The 17230-nt window shown below is 38.9% G+C and overlaps 1 protein-coding gene across 1 annotated transcript; it reads right to left on the reverse strand.

The window, feature by feature from the left end:
• Window positions 1–3824: 3824 nt before the first annotated feature.
• lhx6b (LIM homeobox 6b) lies at window positions 3825–10067 on the reverse strand. The gene is made up of 8 exons (XM_076105013.1): window positions 10056–10067; window positions 9488–9616; window positions 8947–9068; window positions 6732–6952; window positions 5929–6029; window positions 5698–5793; window positions 4822–5023; window positions 3825–3907 (listed from the first exon to the last, which is right to left on the reverse strand). Exons 1-8 carry the CDS (start codon window positions 10065–10067, stop codon window positions 3825–3827), a joined length of 966 nt encoding a protein of 321 aa, XP_075961128.1.
• Between the last annotated feature and the right edge of the window lie 7163 nt (window positions 10068–17230).

The following is a 17230-nucleotide window of genomic DNA, read 5'->3' on the forward strand; positions in this document are numbered from 1 at the left end:
ACAGTACACAAAGAAAGCCTTTTTGTGCTTAGATTCACCCCTACATTGTCAGTTTGGTGGTACAGTTATATATCTTTATTAATCTCATGAGTTATTCTGAAAATGTAGTATCCATATTCTTTTATTTAAGAGTTGAAACTGAGACTTTATCATGCTCATCAGCCATTCAGCTACATTGCATGCCATCATCAGCAATGTCGAATACTATCCTCAAGAGAAGCGGGCGGGGGGGGGGGGGGGGGGAGAACAAGAAGCATATGGCAGCGTCTGAAATAAACTTGAGGAGGGTTCTGATGAAGATGGCTCACGTTGCAGTCTTCCACAGAGGTTTTGTTGACTGTTGTGCAGGGGAGAGCTCATCAGTATGAAGGAGAGAAATGTGAATACGCAGAGACGAGGGGCACTGCAGTGTATCTGCTCATTAGGTGGGCGACGCTGTAATTCAGAGAGCGAGCAGCTCTGCAATCAGGGGCCTATTCATTAGCATGGGGGGCCCGCTTTCATCTGTAACCACTTGAAGCTGCCAATCACCGAAGCGGACGCATGACATGATGACAAAAACGGGGCGGCTTAAATGCTCAGGGATGCTTGTGCATGCAGAGAAGACATGCCTAAACGCTGCCTCGAGCTCTCGTATCTGACAGGGACTTTAATGGGGAAGAAATGTGCGTTTTTACAGTGTAGTGCTGGCAGGTGGCCCAAACTGTGTCAGCCTGATAATCATCTCTCTGCTAAGCATATTGACGGCTTTTTGTTCTAAGATTTCACAAGGAGGAGCATCATTTTCCTGAACAGGTTTCCTCCTGGATTGAATTGATTAGAAGTGATGCGGGGAGGGGAAAGTTTGGTTTTTAGGTTAAGTTTAGGAAAGAATATGAGTATTCCAAGACATTCCGTCTTTTATGTTACAAGTTGTGCTCTTCTTCCTCATGCTCTTACCGTACACTCCCACACAAAGACACGCATACATCATGTACCTAAAAAGGATGCAGACACACACTCGCATACACCTGGTCTAGTCAACGTTTGGGGATCTTTAATTAAATCTCTGAGTGGTATAAGGGAACCATTGTGTGTATGTTTTTATCTGCTGTAGTCCTGTTCCTCCACAAGCAACACAAGAAACACGGCCGTTACTTGAAACTGTATTATGCAGATGTCATCGAGCTCTTTCTGTATTTTTACTCAAATTAGATGTGTGTTCACCTGTTTTAATTCCTCAGAGAAAATGTGTTCACTACTAATCAAACGTAAAAAAAAAAATAACCAGCAGCCTAAACAATCAGGGTATTTCCCCACTAAATCCTTTAAAATAATAGGTTTTTTATGTAGGGAGTTCAAGAATACAGTACTAAAGTTTCAACAAAACGCTTAACCAGCATAACCAGGTAAATTCACTGCACACATACAACCCTGTATGTAGTTAATGTTACACCCATTATAATCAAATATATGATAGCCATAATCATAGCAATTAAAGATGGCCACAATCTTATACCTTTTCTGTCTTTAAAATAAATACTAACCTCTGCCAACTGCATGCAAATGAGGTCCACAGCACTTGGCGAACAGCCAATCAAATTGCAGCGGGGCAACTGGCAATCAGTCGTGTCTAGATGGTCACCCTAGATATGCAAAACAAATCTCAGGAGACTTGCTGCCTGTCGACCTATCCTAAATAATCGGTTGAGGTCAATGCCTCACCTCAGCCATCTCGCGAGAGTTTCGCAAATCGAAGGTTACCATCTCGACACAACCTTGGCGATCAGCTTTGTGCATGTACATTGTTGCCCACACTCGTAGCACTTGAGATTGTGAGCGTGAGGCTATCCGCAATTAGCAGCCTCTGGAGCCAAGCGCAATTAATGACACCGTTTAAGATAAACAGTGCAGTATATAGGGTTTACTTTTGAAAAAAAATGTAGGCTTATTGCAAGGTAACAGAAAATATTGCTACAGAATTTCCAATGTGACCTTTAGATAGCTCGGTAATTATCCGATTGATTGATTAGTTATTTCCAGCTGATGAAATAGCCCATTTTACCTTATTGCAGATACACCGTATAAAATCTGTTAGGCAGACATATATAAATTTGAAGGTGGTGCATGAAGCTTGTTAGCTTAGCTTAGCATAAAGACTAGAAATGTGTGGGAAACAGCTAGCCTCCACTCTGTAAGTAAAAAAGACAATTCACTATTTTTATGGTGCAACAATCACTGTGGATGCAGCACTATTTCTTGGCTGGGAGCAGTTGACACAAACAAAATATACCGTGTCATTTTTTAGCTTTAGAGTCGCTGGTGTGCAGATTTATTCATTGCATATTTGGACAGAGCCAGGCTAGTTGTTCCCCCGTTTCCAGTTTTTGCTAAGCTAAGCTAACTGGCCGATAGACTTTCAGTCTTATCTAACGCTTTGGAAGCAAAGCATATAAGCATATTTTTCAAAATGTTAAGCTATTGTTTAAAGAAAACAAATGTAATGGATCCCGTTGTGTAAGTTATGTGTTTATGTATAAAACATATACATGTATACTGGCAGAGACAAAAGCAACAGATTTTCAATCTGTTCAATAGATCTTTCAAATAGCAATGTCTCATCCAGCATCAGATATCTTGTATCAATGCTGGGCTGCTGCTTGTTCTCAGGATTGTGAAGCTAGAAGTGCATGGGCGTGGCATACCCTGAATTTACTTTAGTGGTTAAAAAAAAAAGGGGGCACATTGATCCAGTTTGGAAAATCTAGATCTAATGATATCCTTTAACTCAAAGTATTCCATTCATTCTTAACATTGCAGCTCCTTAAGTGCTGTCAATCAATGTAACAACTGTAGATAATCTGTGTTAAAAGGCCTCGTAAAAGCCAACAAGCTGCCAGATCAATGGCCACGCTTTCACAGTAGGATTGATCACATTTCCTGTTACGTACAGCATGTAAATTGGAGATGAAGTGCAGGACATTGTGCTCAATAATAGGTTACTGCAAGTTCTTGGGCCTCTGACAGCCGACCTTTTGATTTTTGTGGCACTTAGTGTGAAAATAGTGTCCTAATGTAATGTGGAGATGCATTCACATTTATGTCTTAGAAAACGTTCATTTCTCCTGACATTTTTAGCCTCTCACACACACACACACACACACACACAGACACACGTAACAACACTCTCCCTCTTGCTCTCTCTGCACGAGTAAATTAAATCCTGATCCTCAATTATTTACACTAACATTTTCATAACGGCTCTGATACATTTTTATTAAACTGTAGCAGTATTTACAATGTACAATCACTAAATTATTTCATTTCAAGACACATTTAAAAGTGCTTTTTTTTTTTTCAAAAGTGAAGTTTTGTTCTGAATAAATAAGGAGTTTTCTGACAACAATACAACAACAAACAGTAAAGCTGCAAACGTGCTCATCACCAATACAAAAAACAAATGCTGAGGTTTTACTGTAATACTGCTACAACACTCCCTGTTTTCATGCTGCAGCAAAATCATTAAAATACGTCGAGTGGGAAAACAAAAGGAAAACAATCCTGACCTGATGCAATGTTTTGAGTCCCATCAAGAAGAGGAAAAATGAAATGTAAGTGGTCTTCTTATCTCCCATGTTGGCGTGAAGGTGAGTCATTTCTCCACAGTCTGCTGTCTTTTCAAAGACTGTCTCACAGCAAAGAAGAATCCAACTGATTGAAAACAGATCGCCGAGGTCCTGCATGCCCCGAGGGGTTAGGCTCCCAAACAGAGCAGATTACTGACAGTACGTCCCAAAAGGATTCTTTTTTTTCTCACAACAGCAGAACGGTGACGACGCAGGAGGTCAGCGGCTGATAGGAAGCTGTGGTAAAGAGATGGAGGGATGGGTCAAGTGGCCCGGGGCGGCGAGGACGGAGAAGGGATGAGCTGCATGAAGAAAAGAGAGACCGCGTGAGTTTATGGAACAACGTGAGCATGGTAATGTAATTTAGTTCAAGAAAATTCTGCTGACGACGGAAAAAACAACAAACTCCTAAATGTTGAGTGAAGCCACAGAGACTTCAGGATACATTCAGAATGCGTATTTGTGAAACTACAATGCAGTGTTTCAAACTTAGGCCTTCAACACTTTAGCATAATGTCCTTTGTAATACTTTCAAGTCATTTGAATGTTATAGCCCCAAATCACTGTGTGGGATGTTAGACAAAAATACGGCTTTAATACTTGTTTTGCAAATATTTATCATTTTTTATTTTTGAATTTTGGTCCTTTAACATGTATTTTTCTAATACTTATTCATACCCTTATTCTAATGATTGTTCTTTATTGCAAACTAGCCATATAATCACAACCTATTTCACCCTGTATCTCCCTACTCGAGCTCTCTCATTGTTGTACTACTCCATATTATATCATTGGATTATTATCACTGATGCCTTAATGTGTAAGTAGCATTTTACTTTCATAGTTGGTGGAGATTTCGCTGATTTGATCTATTATAGATACAGTTGGGAACATCTACAGTATGTGTAACAGTGCATCATATTTTCTGAACTGATGTTTTCATGTTAAGTCTTGACCTGTAAAATAGCTAGTAACGATAGCTGTCAGATAAATGAAGTAAAGTACAATATTTCCATCTGAAATGTAATGTAGTAGAAGTTAAAAGTAGCAGGAAATAGAGATACACAAGTACAAGCACCTCAAAAAAAGTAAATGTGCTACGTTACTGATTAGCTAATTATAGTGATTGCTATTTAACAAATGTATAATTGTTGTGTGTGTTAATTGGCTAACGTCCCTAACAAAGTGGCACTGACTTAAAGACCCTTAAACTCACTGTCCAGGTATCCGTGCAGGGCCAGCAGATGTGGTCGGTCCGGGCTGCTGAACGGTGAATAGTGGATATCGTCTGGCAGCGACGGAGGCATCCTGGACATCGGAGCGCTCTGAGAGAAGCCGCTCTGAGAGAAGCCGCTCTGAGAGAAGCCGCTCAGAGGCGGCTGCTTTTTGTGTCGAGCTCGGCAGTTCTGAAACCAGACCTGGTGAAATAGTTCAGATAGTAAACATGCAGCAATCAGGGAGGGATATACTCAACAACAACACTGTGGCAATGAGGGTTTGAGTGTCGTTCCTCTCACCAGACCTCAGTTGTTTGTCATTCCAGTGTGGTGTGGGAGGATTTTAGCCATCAGATTAATGGTGTTAGAGTGAAACCTACAATGAAACTACTCTGATTGTTTTTCTCAAAGCATTTAATTGGTCTGGGTGTCATCAGAGAGTTTATGTATTTAAAGTGGTCTAAATGAGTTCCCACACACATCTGAGGAGTCACAGGTTCATTCAATTGGGATAAAAATGGAAAGAAAATGAAAACTTTCTCAGAATTTGCTCTTTTCTTTTGAAATACCAGAAACTTTACCTCGTCTGGTCTCCAAAACTCCTTAAAATCTGTCAATTTCAGAAGGAAAACCTGGTCCCAGGTAGACAATGCTTCATTTTAAGGAGCTACAAGCGAGAACATTTCTGAACTCTGGGGGGACATTTTCTGGATTTAGGGGATTATTTGTCTAAAAAGATGTGAACATCTGTTATTATTTGTCTCATTCCACTAAATATCTCACAAACCTTTAAAAGTATTTCAACTCCAAGGTTTTAACTACTTAAAAAATTGGTGCGTTAGTGTTTTTTAATCTTATGTTTTATTATTTCCTACCTGTATGACTCGTCTGCTCAGTCCCGTCATTTCTGCCAGTTTCTGTAGAGTCTGAGCGTCAGGGTTGTTGTCCTGAGCGAACTGAGACTGCATCACCTGCGAGGACACACAGTCATGAATCCACACACAAACATATATATATATATATATATATATATATATATATATACACATACATACACATACATACACACATGTAATACTACACTGACTGCAATAACACACACACACCTGCAGTTGCTCTGCAGTGAACGATGTCCGCGCCCTCTTGGCTGGTTTTGGTTGGCAGTCCTGATCAGAGGGCAGCGCTCCCTCCAGAGTGAGTCCTGTCCCTTTAAGAGAGCACAATCTCAACAGTTCTGTTCCTTCTCCCCATAATTACATTTGAGTCAGCATATTGTGAAGTTACACAAAACAACATTTGTCCAAACAACCCATGTAACGCAATTAAGATGTTTTCTTGCCAACAACCGCACAGTCCAAAGTATGTATACAGAGTCTAGTCCACGTGACCAGTAAGGTTATTATGAATTTTAGGATCCATATAGAACACAACTTTTGCTTTTTAGCTGTCACATGGTGAGCTGATGGTGAAATAACGCTTTCTTCCTCTTATTGTATTTGATGTGTGATTTTGTTAGAACTCCTCAAAACGTCCAGGTAACCTTACAGATGTAGCAGGTTCATAATTTAACAACCACTGTTCAGACTCCCAGATATGTATCTTTAGTTAGAGAAGTTAACATCAAATCAAATGGTATTTCATGTTGAAAATAAGAAATTTAGAGAATTGCATTTGAAAAGGTTCTAGTATTTTAATATTTCACTTAATAATAGTTACGTGACTGCAACAAAGAGCTGGACGTTGTCATCCAGAGTGGAAAAAGCTCCTTGAGAGGAAACTTAAAGGGAGATTTGGAAACCTAAGAGATCAAGACTTGCCAGAATATTTTGTTCCATTTGTTGACTCTTGCATATTTTTGTTGGTAATCCAATCTGGATCATTAGAGATGCACGTTTGATGTCGTCTCTACCGTTTTCTGCAGCTCGGCGGAGGTTGTCCAGCATGATGTCGTAGTGGCTGCGGCAGAGCACCCTGCCCTCCACCAGGCCGAACTCCTCCCCGGTGGACAGCTGCCTCTTGCAGGAGAAACAGGCGAAACAGGCCAGGTGGTACACGCTGCCCCGAGCCCGCCGCACCCAGTCGCTGGCGTACACCTGCCGGCCACACTGGCCGCACTTAGTGCCGAACCTACTGTGAGGAAGGAGAAGGAAACGGGCAGGTGAAGGTCGGCTGTAGGTTGCAGACCTCAAGAACAGATGTTCAGATCGTTTAATATGGAGTATCTGCCAACCAAACCCTATTCAATATTTGTTTATTTTTACCTTCATATTGCAGCTACACAGCACACTGAGGCTACAGTTACATTACATTTAAATCGTAAAACTAATAAAGCAATTTGAGGCAGAACATCAGAAATTGTATCATCCATCCCATTATATTTATAGTTTGCTGTATATTTTGTATGATATCTCTGCAGAGGAGTGTTATTGTTGATCTGTTGTGGCAGGGAACTGTGGACAAGAGTCAGACCACCTCTCTTCCTCTCCAGAGTGAACTAAATACTGAAGTTCAGCTGCAGCTTTTCAACCAACAGCATCTCTGCGTCTCTGAGTCTGGGTGTCTTGCTTCTATAAGGGTGGTGGTGGTGAGGGGGCTTTTTAAAGTCTGTGTCCAAAAGCTCATTGTCTTTTAATCCGTCCATGCTAATGGAGCGTCTGTATTTCCAATGAGGTTTCTATGTGTCAGTGAGTCTGTGATAGTGTGATTAAAGACAACTTTATCAAGCACCATGTGAGCACAATATTACAAACATGTTGCAACACGTTCCCAACTCCTCAACTACGAAGCTTGGTCAAATCCGCAAATATTGCAGTTAATATTGGACATCAGTGGTGCAAATTTTCAAACCAATTGTCATTCAATCAAATTACCAAAACTAATTGGCATGCAGTGGGAGGTTTAGTGGAGTAGTCCACTTTGCCTGGTTGGTAATTCACCTAGTGTGCATTCATCTGTCCTTTTACAGTCAGTTGGTTTCAAAAACTTGGTTGTGTTAGTATATATACAGTATATATTCTTGTAGACCAAAAGCCCATCATGGCCATTATGCAGAACATATTGTTCAATGAGGAGCCAAATCCTATACTTGAATCCAAAAATATATATTGGGGTGCAAAGATCAATTTGCTGTAAAATACACAGAAAAATAAACTAATTGATGTCCAATAATGAATCATTGTTCTTTTTCCGTGGTGGGCGTGTCAGACAGCACGTTGTCTGTGACGTTGGGTGGGTTGCCAGGTTGATTTATCTCACCTGTCACTAGAAATTCATTATTCTTCCATTCAGGTGAAGTGTTTTATAAATTAGCTCTTAAATGGTTTTTAGATAGAGTCTGAAATATCTTATAAAAAACGTTCACTTTTATCAGGATTGAGAAGCATTGAAAAATCATCCTGCATATGGTTTCCAGAAATAGTTAATTATGTTATTTTTATGCATGTTTGATTTGTCTGCATGGCTTTTTATTAACGTGAAAAACAACAGGAAGGATGCTCTTCGAGTATTGTATCAAAAGCATTTGTCCCTTAGTGATCGTTCACATGAATTTGGTGATTCAATAGGAGATTTTTTTAAGTCGCAGTTAAACCTCGTGGAAACAGGAATATTTAGGTAGAAAACGCTCCGGTATTATTTTTAATTTGTCTATTTTTTGGCCATAGAGTATAGACCAGTAGGCCTATTCGTTATTTTATTTATTTATTAAAAACATCTGCAGTGAAATTAATTTGCCTCATAACTACAGTGATGAACCATATACAGTAGTACTGTATGCACTGGCAAGTTGCAGTTTATTTATCAGGATAAACTACATCGGTGTGTCGAAACAAAGCGACCGAGGAAAAAAAAATGAACTGTAAATATATATTTAATTTGATATTTACATTAAAAATACACGTTTCAATAACCTCAGTTCAATTGTGTTAATCGACACATTTGAATTGAACTCCATTCAAAAGATGTTAATCATTTTTAATAATCTATAATTTTATAAATTTGACATATTTAAGCTTCATAGATAAAATCCCTGATGATCTAAGAATAAAGGCCTGGTCAGACAGTAACTTTTAAGAATATGCTCGCGTTTTAGAAATAATAAATCAGAACAAAGCAGATTTTTATACCTGAAATAATCCAGTTTGCAGTAGATTTCTTTGTTTTTAACGTAGCAGCTGTTGTGTTGCCGCAGAGACGCTCTGCAGACTGAACACTCCAAACATCCCAAGTGCCAGTTCAGGTTGTTGACCTGTGGAGATTAAAAATGAAACGCAATCACTTACGGACTAATGCACGTCTGAGTGTGTGTGAGCGATAACTAGTGCATTGAGCCTCTCGTCGATGGCATACATCTTATTTCTAGTTAACTCAACTAACTCGTTTGATGTGTTTATTTAGTGATTTATTTTTTCTAAAAACCGAAGGAACTAAAAAAAAATGCATTGTAATGCCAGAGCAAAACCATCACCACATTTACCTTCTGCACCTATTTTTGCGCCTATTTTGTTCAAATTAATCTGAGGTGTAAATACAGAAATACAGACTAAAAGTAAAGCTACCAACCAAATTAGGAGACGCAGTTTGAGTTTAAATCTCTTGAAGCTTCGTCGATACATTTTATGATTTCTGAGAGTGTAAATATTGATCACGTTTCCTCTTATTTCTCACCTTCAGCAGGTATCGGTCATGGATCTCCATGCCGCAGCTGGCGCACTGGTTCTTGGCCGCCGGAGAGCAGAGGCAGGCGGCCTCCGACGGGCTGGACTCACCGGACTCCTTCTTCACCTCCGACTTAGACTGCGTCAAAAAAATACGGTTTTATACCAAAGACAAGAATAGTTTCATCGTCTCTTGCTGATTCGTGTCATCGTCTCCTGCTGATTTGTATTAGGCAGATTTTTAAGATAGAGTCACTGAAAAAAATAGTCCGTGAAATATGTCAGACCTGAAGATTCTGTCTTGTAAAAACGCTAATAAGCCTATTTAACTTCTTATTTTATTTTATTATAGACTACTGGCTTTATTTTTATCCAGTGACTATTATATATATTTATAGTCTACATTGATCATTGACTTACTTACTTACTTACATATCCACACATGTGCTATGATAAGACAATATGTTATGTTTCATTTACATTTTATAACGCAAATATTTATCTCAGCCTAAAAATGCTGCATTCTTTACTCTAATCCGCAAATTAAAAGCAGATAAATTGAGTTGATGTGGCTGTACTCTCCACGACATCCCTGTTCATACACGCGTACAGCCTTAAGTTACAGTCGAGCCTGGTTTAAACCGGAACCTCTGCCAAACCCAGAGTCCTGCGGTTGTTACCCCGCATGTAAAAAGTCCAGGAAGAAGAAGGAATCAAAGAAGCTTACACCGACTGAAAGACAAAGAAATCAAAAGGTTGCAAAGCAAACTCGTCCAGATGTTTGTGACTCACCATTTTCGGGTCTTGAACGCTGCCTATTTGGAGAGAAGATGGAGCTTGCTCTGCGCATTACGCATCTCTGCCCCAACCCACACTATATCCGGTCCAAAACAAGGAATAACAGTTTCTCCTGCATTTAAACCCTGGCAACAAAAGACATTTTGATGCAATTAGAAGAAGAAGAAAAAACCTATATATATGATCGATCATTCCTCTTGTGCGCAATAGGAGTCTGTATTCCCATTCAATCAAAACGCAGTGAAAAGAAAGGATGGCACTAAATCTGCAATTAGCGGTGGATTGAAATGCTTCGCTTGTTAAGTGGCAACCCGAGTGTCAATTTCATCTGGCAATCAAGAAAAGGCAACCGAGCCACCAAGCTAAGAGAGAGGAAAAAAGCGGCGCATCCTAATTTCAATAGCTGTATAATCGAAAATCGAAAAATCTCCAAAGTGAAGTGGCTCAATTGGAGATCGGTCTATTCATAACAGACAATGTGCAGAAACTGCAGCTGATCTCGAGGCATAAAGGAGCTTGATTGTGTCGTTGTCATGATGGACCCATTTAAGTACTTGAGGCTCCCCTGGGTGATTACAGCTGCATTCATAAAGTGCCAAAAAATCTGCGTTTAGGAGGCAATCCGGAGTCCGTGTTGTCCTTCATCTTGTCGAAATTAACAGGAATGCAAGATTATGTTAATTACCAGCTAGGGTATAAATATTGGAGGCAGTAAAATAAGAATTGTCGGTCTATATGGAAATAGAAAAACATATACTTCATACATGGAAAACCTCCCAAAAACAGCGAAAACATCGTCCAATAAAAGTTTCCCCAGAACATCACAGACAAAATATCCGAATGATTCCGCGAGACATCGTTCTTTAAACAAACTCTCCTCTCTTTTTTTCTGTATTCAACACAAAAAAATAATCCAACTTCATTAACTTTGTGGGGATTCAAAAACCCAGTGGCACCAGTGTGAGCCTCAGACTCCGCTGTGGTTCCCTCTCTCCGCCTCGACTCAAAGTTTACACCCAGTTCAGTCAGACAGGATGTGATGCTGCCCATTGGACCAGCAGACCCGCGGGTTTGTACCCTCCTTTCTCTATAGGCTCACACGTAGGCCATGCATTTATGAAAACAAAAAAACAAAAAAGATAATAGTGAAAATCTGTCTGGAAACACCCACTAATTATCTTAGATTTCTTTCTTTTTCCGAAAATGGTGGTTGCAGATTGGAGGCCAGAGTCACTTCATTGAAATCACTTCAGTGTATCACTGCTGATTGCAGAGTGATGGAGGGTAAGAGGTGTTGAAGATGATAATGATGCTAGCTAATTATTCAGCATATATATATAACTTATTTTTTAAATAATGTATTCTTTTTTTAAGTGCACTTTGTCTTGTCCACTTGTCTGTTCTGATCAGTTCAGATGATTTTGAATTCAGGTCAAGTAATGAACCTTTAGGATGCGTCTTTCATTTTGTCTTTAAACAACAATCAGGTGCACAAAGGGTTATTGGTGTCTTTAATAGTTCCGCCTGTCTTGTCTTGGCTGGTACTTAAGCAACTTCAGTGTGAAGGACAAAATCATCAGTCCTTGTCTGTTCTGAATATACAGATTCAACAGTCTGAGTTAGAGAAATTACGTTTATAGAATAAACTCTACTGCTGCACCAAACAAACCTAATCATAAAAAGTTAACATTGGAGGAGGAATGTTTGAGTCAATAACTTGAAATTTAACCAGTTTTAATTTCAACACCCCTTTAATAACGTTTTGCACTTACAAGAGGAGATAAGGTTTTGTCTATTGTGTGATTAATAGATTGAAGATTAAGTCCCTTTAATATTTTATTGGTCATATGATGATTTAAGGGGACACTTTTTTAGACACATTCTTCGGGTTGGGCTCTTCTGATTTTATTTGTAGAGTCTGGGAGGGGAGATAGCTATTTTTTTCATAGTATTAAGTTATGTTCTTATCTAAATGTTTTGCCAATGAAACTGTAATTCTGGTGTCCATGTGGGAATTACACATTAAATAACATCCTGTAAACAAATTACTGACTGACAAATAGGTTATCATGCTACAAGTTGAGGGTATATGTTGTGTGTTGAAGTGAAGTAAAGACAACAAGGCAATCTGTCCTCTTGATAAATTGACACTTTAGGGATTTAACAGGGGTGACATATTTTCCTTTTGTGTTAAAGGTTTTAAACTGAAACCCCAGCTTTAAATTTATTTCACAATAGTCATTAAACTCCCCACACCTATAGAGAGAATAAATAGACTTAGAGTAAAGGTTTCCATGAAATCAATGACATTGTAATTCTTATTGATCACTTAAAAAGCATCTCAAACAGCAGAAGTACATTGCCTCAGACTCTTTGTATAGTCAGTTTGACACACTTGAGCAGCTCTGTGCATTAACTGTAATTACCAGGTGGAGCAGGGTCAGCTGGAAGTGAGCTGGTCACGATGAAGGAGGGAAGAGTGTTATTTCTCCTGCATTATGGTCGCTCTTTAGTGATGATGTGCAGGTTTTTGACCAGTTTAATGAGTTTTTTTGAGACAGTGATTTTTGAGGTATATAATCCAGGGTAGGTAATTATTAGGATTATTAGGTTGTTTTTAAATTACCATTCACTTCTTAAAAAAGAGTTTAGGGTGACGTAAAGAACATTTGTTGACGTTTATAATAGTATTCAGGGAGGAATATAAATAGTTCTTAATCAAATCTGAGAATCAGCCAGATGTATGAAGACAATTTTAATCCAATAATAATCTAATGACAGGAAGTATTCCATGCTTTTATTTAAGTAAACGTAGAAATACCACAGTGTAAAACTATTCTGTAATTACAAGTCCTGCATTCCGAATGTTAGTCAAGTAAAAGTACATCAGTATGTGAGTGCCAAAAGTAAAAGTATTCATTATACAGAATGGCCCAGAATACTGGATTATAGTTTTGCATTAATGTGTTCATCATTTTAATGTTGCAGCTGGCAAAAGGGGTTCATTTTAACTATACAACTGGTAGTTTAATCTATTATATGTCAAAATTCATTCGATGATAATGATAGCTGATGATAATTTGTAATAATAATATGAATCTGCAAATGAGTAAAAATTTACCTCCAAGATGTAGTTAAAAAATACCAAAATTGTACTGAGGTACAGTACTTGAGTAAATGTTGGTGTCATTCAATGTGATCAGAAGCTCCAGAAACTGGAAATAAGTGGACTTTGAGTGGAGGTTATGAAAGTCAGCCCCATATATTTATTAATTTAAGAAATAAAACATTGATGAGATTTGAATAGCACCTTTTGTAAAGGTTATCTAGAAAAAAATGCATTGTGCAACAGGCTTTTTAACTGTTTCCTCTTCCTCTTCCTTACAGAATTTCCTCCTTGACGATCTGGCAACATGAAACGCACAACAAGCTCCTGACTATAGTAATATGTGAGGATGGGTAACCTGTTGCATCCCATAGAGCTCTGTGGATGTGTGTGTGTGTGTGTGTGTGTGTGTGACTGCTCTGTCCTGCAGCCCTTGACCTTCCTTTACACACAGCTGTCTGCGATCCACACAAACAATAAGCGACCAGCACGCTGCCACAAACTCTACCGCATGCTAAAGCTATTAGACTCCTCCAATGGGCCCCAGTGGACAGCTTGATGGCTGGTATGTCAACAATGTATGACGTGTGTCGTCCGCTTGCTGTGGAGGTGCAGAGTAGTTCAAATGAGGGCAAAATCTTTATTTACTGTGCTAAACGTTGGTAAACAACCAGCATTAAGGTGTGGCCCTTTTGTCATAACTGAATAACAATGGTGTTATAACATGCTGGCCTTCACTTAGAGGTAAAGCCTAAAATCTTGAAGGTCTTGGTGGTAAAACAGTGTAATAGAAGCTACTGCTGTAATTTTCAGTGGATTGATTTGGAATATCCTGTGGAGTTGAGCAGCCAAAAGACGTCATGTGACAACTAAATAATAGGAGGAATTATTTTTTTGCTTTGATTTGCCAGAAGTTAGTTTTCTCCTCCTGTCACAGGGGTTTGACTCCTTTTTCTGAAGCAGTTTCAACTGCTTCAAGAAATAATCTTTTTTTTGCCTTCAAAACTTAAATTAGCTTGTTGCTTATTGAGATATGTAAGATTTGGGACTATAGTGACCTATCATAATATGATTCTTGATTTTTCTCAAGGTCAATTCTATTAGTTCAGTAACCGATTGTAAGTCTATTTTATGCTTGTGTCGTGTATTTGATACAGTGAAATGTGATTCTTTACAGTAGATCAAACATAATTTGTGTTTCGTCATTGTTTATTCCACAGCTATGTTCAAAATTGCAGCTGATAATGAATTTGAGAAAGGGAAATAACAAATGAAAAAATGACTTTTACAACAACAATGCTTTACATTTACTTCCTCCTATAACAATGTTAATCTGTATTGTCCTTGAATCGATAGTGTAGATACATATATTTGTGATTATGATATTACATGGTCAAGCATGAACAACAATGTCTTCTCTTCTTCAGGTCGAGTGCATGCAGTTCATGATTTTCTCCATCTCTCAGCTTTCTGTAATTCTTTTGGTCGAGGTGCAGACAAAATGCAATGTGCATGATTCATACCTCCTTCTTTCAATGGTTACATGTTACGGAGAACCGGCACAAAGCCACGTAACAGGGATGACTGATGCTCTGCTTGGCATGTTGGCTGAAAGAAAATGTTTGGAGAAGGGCGGAGCGAGCCCTAAACGCAACACCGGGGTCTTATCTTGTTTCCGTAGAACTTCTGCCACTGAAGTCCATGTGAATATTGTTAGATGTTTGAGATAAGAGTTGGATCAAGGCCAGGCTGTGTGAGAACAGGGCTTGAAAATATTCATTGCTGCAACTGTGGTTTTTGACTACCTCCTATGTAAACCTGTATTCCCAACCGATTCCCTATGTGATACCCCAAAGTAATGGATAATGGTTTAAATTCCTAAAAGTAATTAATAAGAAGTTGAAATATTAGCTAAAAGCATGGCTAAACAGTTAAAATACTTAGCTAAAACTAATGAATAAACAATCAAAATCATTGTAATAGTTAGCCAAATACCCATTGATACACTCTGAATTAGTTATTTGAAGTAGTTAAAAGTGAGGAACAAACCATTTAAATAGTTGAAGAATAAACACTCGAATAGCTTGAAGTGATGGATAAATGTTGAAACTAAAGTGGTAATAGTAGCCTGCGAACATGACCGAGGCAACAAACAGACAATTCAATTGTATGAAAACAATGTTGTGACAATAACCACTTTTGTTTATTAGTGTTAAAAAACACCCGGTTGATAATTCATGTGTTTGTAGGACGATGGAAGGATACAGATGATGGGCTATATGAGCTCATCTGAAAGGCCTTTTGGGGTTTGTCAGACAAAAAATGTTGGGAATCACTGCTGAAAGGTGCTTCGGTTAGATGTGTCCACCAATTGTTTGTTTAAATCCTTCTTGGTGATGTGTGCATGAAAATGTACGATTTTTCAGAGGGAGTAACTGCTGAGGACGTGAAGAAGCACATGAATAATAGCAGAAAACTCAGACAGCCAATGAATGTTTGCCTATAGGGAGCTTGTTGCAGAATCAGTTTGACGTTTGTAGCGTCCAACATTCAACAGGCTGCATCTACTCTGAGATCAAACCCATCTAGATTACAGTCCTGCAGCCAAGCTTTCAACAAACAAAGGAAATGGCACATTACACCATCCCTTTCTCTGAAAAGTTGTATTGGAGAGAGAAAAAAAACCCCTCCAGATATTTAACAAATACAAGTTTATTTGGAGTACAGACAAAGAAAAATGAAGGGCTTTTTTTCAGGGCTTGCACTCCATATGACAGCAATTTGGGGGTATTGTGTATTTTGGCCCAAGCGTGTGGTCTATGATAGATGACAGGAGAGAAAATCACGAGCCGCTGGCTTGAGCACAGACACGCAAATTGCTTTCAGCTGATTGCCGTATTCTGCTTGATATTTATCAAGTGGATTACAGTATGCCTCTTTATTTACAGCCAGGAAGCAGCTGATCAATTCCACTAACGGAGGGAAGAAAGACGCTGATGTTTTTCCTCTGCTGGGTGAAAGAACAAACCCCTCAAGTGGCCAGTGAGCACTGTGAAATTAAGTGTATCCTCTATTGCGTCTTGTTTTACCACACCAAAAGAGACAACATCCAGAAACACAGATGTCTTGAGATTATCCAGAACCCACACTGATATTGGTTTGTGATGAAACTGAATTTGGAAATGTAGCCCCGGTGTAAAAGTAAGAGGTTAAAAGACGCTAGTTGCTAATCCCTATAAACAACTTTTGTATCCATATAGAATCACAGTCAACAGGACAAGATTTTGGCATCGGAAGAATTCTGGTTTCTGTTTGTAGTCTGAGGCTTTGGTTGAATGCAGGTAAACAGTCTGTTCACCAACTCCAGTCATGCACCTCAAGTTGCTAATCGGACCGTAAACAATGAGCAGCCCACGGAAAAGGAAGTCTTGGCTCGGATATCTGCCGGCTTCACTGGAACCCCAGAAATACAGCCCTGTGCCTTCAGAGGCTTATCTAAGCGATGAAGTTGGATGGAAATAATTCAGTTTGGCTTTAAACTAGAATTAGTAATAAAGAAAGAGAGAATGGTTAATTGAAAGATTCCGAAGATGTCGTCACAAACAAAGTAAATAGTTGAATTAGTTAAAATAGTTCAATTCTGAACAATATTGAAGGCTTTGGAGTGAACTAAATAAAAAAAACACACATATTGTGCCTTTAGTTTCAGCTGTTTTGTTAGATTGGTTACTGTTGGTATCAGTCAGTGCCACCTGTGGGGATTGGTCAGAGTTCAGGAAGAGTGCGGGAGAAAGAAAAAACACGAGAGACAAGAAGAAAGAAAACTGAGAAGCAGTGTAAAAGAAAGAT

This window comes from Anarhichas minor, unplaced genomic scaffold (genome assembly GCF_050575085.1).
Source record: "Anarhichas minor isolate MPS153535 unplaced genomic scaffold, ASM5057508v1 ptg000030l, whole genome shotgun sequence".
In the NCBI taxonomy this organism is placed as follows: Eukaryota; Metazoa; Chordata; class Actinopteri; order Perciformes; family Anarhichadidae; genus Anarhichas; species Anarhichas minor.

Coding starts and splice junctions, on each gene's coding strand:
- lhx6b (XM_076105013.1), bottom strand. Junction 6,953..8,946: donor TGCAAACTGGATTATTTCAG/GTATAAAAATCT, acceptor CCTTCCTCACAG/TAGGTTCGGCACTAAGTGCG. Junction 6,030..6,731: donor CCGCCGAGCTGCAGAAAACG/GTAGAGACGACA, acceptor GCTCTCTTAAAG/GGACAGGACTCACTCTGGAG.